This window comes from Trachymyrmex septentrionalis, unplaced genomic scaffold (genome assembly GCF_001594115.1).
Source record: "Trachymyrmex septentrionalis isolate Tsep2-gDNA-1 unplaced genomic scaffold, Tsep1.0 scaffold37, whole genome shotgun sequence".
In the NCBI taxonomy this organism is placed as follows: domain Eukaryota; kingdom Metazoa; phylum Arthropoda; class Insecta; order Hymenoptera; family Formicidae; genus Trachymyrmex; species Trachymyrmex septentrionalis.
The window spans coordinates 5,405,417-5,410,044 of record NW_017305536.1 but is presented as its reverse complement, the minus strand read 5'-3'; the positions used below and the strand labels follow the sequence as shown (position 1 = coordinate 5,410,044).

Here is a 4,628-nt window from a genome sequence, read left to right as displayed (position 1 = left end):
TATATATATATATATATATACACACATATATATGCCGCTAACGGCAGGTTGCTGTCAGTACGCTGAGGTTCTTGAACTTTTCCGGGGATCCGTTTCTAGAATCGACCGAAGGAAGGCTCAGGTTCGGATCGCCCAGGTGGGGATCGGGATCGTCTTCTGGTACGAGACATCGCCCGGTCATCACACCTCGAGCATCCTCCGTGTTGTCCAGACACGTTCCACGTTCTCCAACGTCATTTCGTTCATTTTCATCTCATCTCGCGATACCGGTACTGATCCTGGGCCAATCGCGTTTCCGCGTTATCTCATTAAGAATCGTCGAAAAAAGTGGTCAGCCCGAGTTCACACCCGTTGAGTAAGAAAATAACTTGTCAATTTACAATCGCAGCCGAACAGGAAGCATCCTGCAGTCACCGGTTTCAATCAGAATCGAGTAGAAAACAATAACTTAGGAACTGGAATCAAGTAGAGGGCAACTTGACAGATTTTAAGATAGATCGAGGTCAAGTACACAGGTGAACCCGACAAGTTCACGAGTTGCATTCGAACGAAAGGCAACTCGACAAGTAGCCGTTCATCAATGTTATCAATCAACATGCGTGTATTCAAGACTGTACTACTCATTGCGTTCTTCGCAAGCGTTCAGTGTTTACCCGTTACCGACAAGTTGACTGAGTCCGAGACTGATTCCAAGATCGAGTCTGAGATCAAAGATGAAATCACATCGGTGATACCGCAGGAGACAGCTGTAACCTTCACCGCACCGACGTCCACGCTCTCCGATGCCATCGATTACTACGACCAACGGCAGAACGGGACCGAAAACTATCGCATCCACTTGGACGGTCTTGTATTCGTATTTGCGCCGGTCGAGGCACTGCTCTTGGCTGGCGCCACCGCTGGCAACTCGGAACATAATTTATCAACTTCGAATCAAAAGATATCCACTCCGCCGACGATCCAGTCCATCAACGAACTAGACAAACCCATCATCGATAGCGTTTCCAACAAAACCGATTTGGCGATCTCGAAGACACTAAACAAGTAAGAATCCATTTACTTCTATTGCTGCCCTAATATAATCAATTTTATTAATTATATCTTATAATAGTATTAATTATATCAATCTTATAATTGTGATTTTATTGCAGCTAGCGTTCACGTGTAATGTTTATTCTTTTAATTATAAAAATAATTTAATGTACACTTTTTCAACATACTCTTCTTATGTTCCAGACCAGCTGTACGGTTGGTGAATTTTTTGGCGCCTTTGATACGTCGCATACGTCATGTGCGTGGCACGAGCGTGCACTAAAACGATTCCTCGATGCTTGCAATTCCAATACACAATATTCCGTCTACAGCATATATTAAAAAAACGGTATTTTTCTTTTCTTTTAATACAACGTGCGCTGTATTCTGTATTTCAAACTACAACCATTTAAAATAAGATGTTTGAAAAGAATATATTATTCTCTCCACAGGGATAGGATATCTGCATCTACAGGGATGATGGACGAGTATTCATACTAGAATATAACGTATGATTGATGACCGAATCGACGTCGTACCACGCATTTATATAGTGTCTAGTATATTAATAAAGGAACGCGCTAATATTAGCGTTATCCCCGAGCTCATTTCTCTGTAACTTAAAAGATGGCTTTTAAATGAAAATACATAAAATTACAGGAATGGCGATTTCATTCACCTTATCCGTACAATGTAACGGGCGATTGTGATTCAGTAACCACATATGTATTTACATGTTAAACAAGCTAAATGCAATATTCGCTTTGCCATAATTCCGTTTTGATTTAGCGTCACAGTACATAAATCACTATTCATTTACTTATAAACTAATCGTAATTGTTAGTGACGATTTCTTGTATTGACAATTGCAAATTTTTTACATGCATTTACGTGATATAATCTGCTTTAATTATATGTAAAGTTATGTATATATAATACAATTATATTCATCTGTGTATTTTTCAAGATATGAAAATTTATTTGATTAAACAATAAAATACATATGTGTTGTTTGGTTGTATCATCACAATATTTCCTATGATTAAAGCTACGCTTAAATTAAAGCACAGCTCCGTTTTAATAAAAGCAATCTCGTCTGGAAAACGTTTATAATAAATCTCAACTTTGGTTTCACTGAGCAAAAAGTCTTTGAGATTTATTATAATTGACGTATATACATTTTTAGATGAAAGAAATAAATTACACATACATACACACATACACAAAAATAATAGTACAAATATCTTTTTCTAATTCTTGTCTATTAAGAAGCATCTTAAGCATCTTTATATCTACGATTTGTCATAAAATATTTCACTATCTTTTTAAATTTCACACAATGTAATTACGGTAATACAAGTATTGTATGATCGAAGACACAATAAAAGGTATCTGAAATCTATCCTTCCGTTTTATATGTATCTAGCTCTTGTTGTGTTCTCTCTAAATATTAAATATTGTTATCTTAAATATAGGCTACCCTGTTTTTACTTCGAATGAAAAAGTATGTAATTAAAAAAATCGATCTTTTATAAACCTAATAATTTCACACATTGGAGGATTATTTTATTAAATATAAAATTCTATGATCAAAACTCGGCGGTGGGAATCAATATTAAATGTATATATATACTGGCTAATAACGAATAACGAATAACGAATAACGATTTACAATTTCGTATTTTGACAAAAAAGTGTACTAGCGTATCACGTATTCAAATATATGTTAAATATACATATAAGACATATTTTTTGCATACACTAATACATTTACAAATATATGTTCAAAATCATTAATCATTATTCGTAAATATATTTTGCCAAATTCTGATGAAAGAAATACAATGCAAAATCAACAAAATTAAATACTTTGATATATTTTTCTACATGCTGCGTAGTTAGCTATGATTGATTGAATTTTAACCAGAGTCATTTATTTTTTAAATAATTATTTTTTTGTACAATTATTTTAAAAACAGCGACGAGCCCGTATTTGTTCATATTTGATTTTTGTAATCTGGATGTACATCCTATTAATATACACATGTACACATGTACACCATTATATTCAGTGTGAAATTAATATTATAAAACGCACAAAAATATATATTATGATGGAAGGAAAAATATATGTAATATTCCAAACTATATGGTGTCTAAACTCTTGAAAATTCAGTCACCTCAAAATTTGAATCCGATTTTTATAAATAACAATAAAACGTTGATCGATGTTTAATATAATAATTCAGACTCTTAAAATTTACATGAATTCTTAAGAATTAAAATCATTTATAATATATAATTAGGAAGAATAAGAAATTTATAAATATTTTAAAATATTAAGCGGAAGTCGCTCCACATCGAGAGATCCTCAGTCTATTTCGCCAGAACTGCTATTAGTAGCAAGTACGGCCTCGTTAAATTTTAATTCCTTCTTACTCGTCTATAGAGGAATTGAACCATTGACATCTCTTTCACGAAAGTTACATTTTTATCTCAGATATGGCAGTAGCGTGGAAGAAGTACACTATAAAAATGTATCGGCAACATCGCCGGCTATTACCTCTTTGAGCAAAATCCGACAATTCTCCACAACGCTACGTCGTCGATCAGATACGTTGTTCAGGACATCTTCCGGTGATTGATGAAGGTTATCAATAATCTTGCGAAGCTCGTTCAATTCCGTTACGGTGGCTTCTAATTTTATCTCCAAGTTAGATCTGTAAATAATGCGTTTCAATTAATAATTAATATTCCAATTAATAACATTAAATTGTTACAATTCAGTTAAATTTACTTCTCTTCTTTCAATTCCTGTATACACGTATCGTTGTCAAGCTGTATGATTCGTAACACTTTCAGAAGTTTGGTAACGAGATTGTCCACTTCGATCACTTGATCAACAAGATCCACAGATGGACAGTAATCCACCAAAGGCATAGGGCCATCGTTGGTCCCAGTGTCAGATTCGCTCACGGAATCGCAATCGTCATCACCTTCGTCTTCCACCTATAAATTTTAATATGATTAAGTGTTATTACTTCATTTTATAACTTTCCGAGTCTAATTTAGATACTTGCTTTACGACGATGCAAGATTGCCTGGGTGAGATTCGTGAGACTAGTACACTCATCGATGTATTTTGTCTTTCTCATATTATGCTCGTCCGACGTTTCGGAGAAACTCAGTGCTCTGCGGAGAGAATCGCTACTCGATACCATATTATGCGAATATGTGTCTGGCAAAGGTACATCTTCCAGAACGCTTTCCATCATCAAACATGGCTCAGTTTCAAAATCAAGCAAGTCAGACGATGATTCCATACTTAGTTCTAGAAAATAAAAATTGTTCTTTTAATGGATTTGAATGTAATCTTCTTATTTTAACATTTTGTATTTCATTACCTTTGTAAATCTGTTTAGATGAATCTAGACTGGATTTTTTATCAAGGTTGTTTCTCGCCGCGAAGGGATGTGTCGCGGCGTTCCGAATAGCGCTGATCACTGCAGAAACGAAGGATCCACTCTTTGGACTCGGCGTGCGTTCTTTCAAACTCTGTTTAGAGCTAACCGGACTAGACTCCACGCTACTGTTGC

The 4,628-nt window shown here is 35.0% G+C and overlaps 2 protein-coding genes across 3 annotated transcripts in view; one reads left to right on the top strand and one right to left on the bottom strand.

Moving 5' to 3' along the window:
• Positions 1-130: 130 nt before the first annotated feature.
• Positions 131-1,952, top strand: LOC108750619. 2 transcript variants are annotated; one of them, XR_001939446.1, is made up of 3 exons: positions 131-1,044; positions 1,237-1,381; positions 1,485-1,952. XR_001939446.1 is itself a non-coding variant. In XM_018490179.1 (2 exons), exons 1-2 carry the CDS (start codon positions 581-583, stop codon positions 1,313-1,315), a joined length of 543 nt encoding a protein of 180 aa, XP_018345681.1. In that variant the 5' UTR covers positions 131-580; the 3' UTR covers positions 1,316-1,460. The 2 variants fall into 2 exon arrangements, 1 of the variants encoding a protein (XP_018345681.1); XM_018490179.1 differs by lacking the exon at positions 1,485-1,952 and having other exon boundaries at positions 1,237-1,460.
• Positions 1,953-3,360: 1,408 nt separating this feature from the next.
• Positions 3,361-4,628, bottom strand: part of LOC108750402 — a 14,541-nt gene continuing 13,273 nt past the window's right edge. The window contains exons 9-13 of the mRNA XM_018489817.1: positions 4,437-4,621; positions 4,113-4,363; positions 3,830-4,041; positions 3,596-3,752; positions 3,361-3,475 (exon numbers count right to left, since the gene is read on the bottom strand). Coding sequence (XP_018345319.1) covers positions 3,404-3,475; positions 3,596-3,752; positions 3,830-4,041; positions 4,113-4,363; positions 4,437-4,621 — 877 coding nt within the window. The 3' untranslated portion in view covers positions 3,361-3,403. The remainder of the gene's footprint in view (positions 3,476-3,595; positions 3,753-3,829; positions 4,042-4,112; positions 4,364-4,436; positions 4,622-4,628) is intronic.

What these genes read in the sequence shown, in the direction of transcription:
- LOC108750619 (XM_018490179.1), top strand. Translation starts at nt 581, where the DNA reads ATGTTATCAATCAACATGCGTGTATTCAAGACTGTACTACTCATTGCG. An exon ending in ATCTCGAAGACACTAAACAA is followed by an intron (nt 1,045 to 1,236) that starts GTAAGAATCCAT and finishes CTTATGTTCCAG; the next exon opens with ACCAGCTGTACGGTTGGTGA.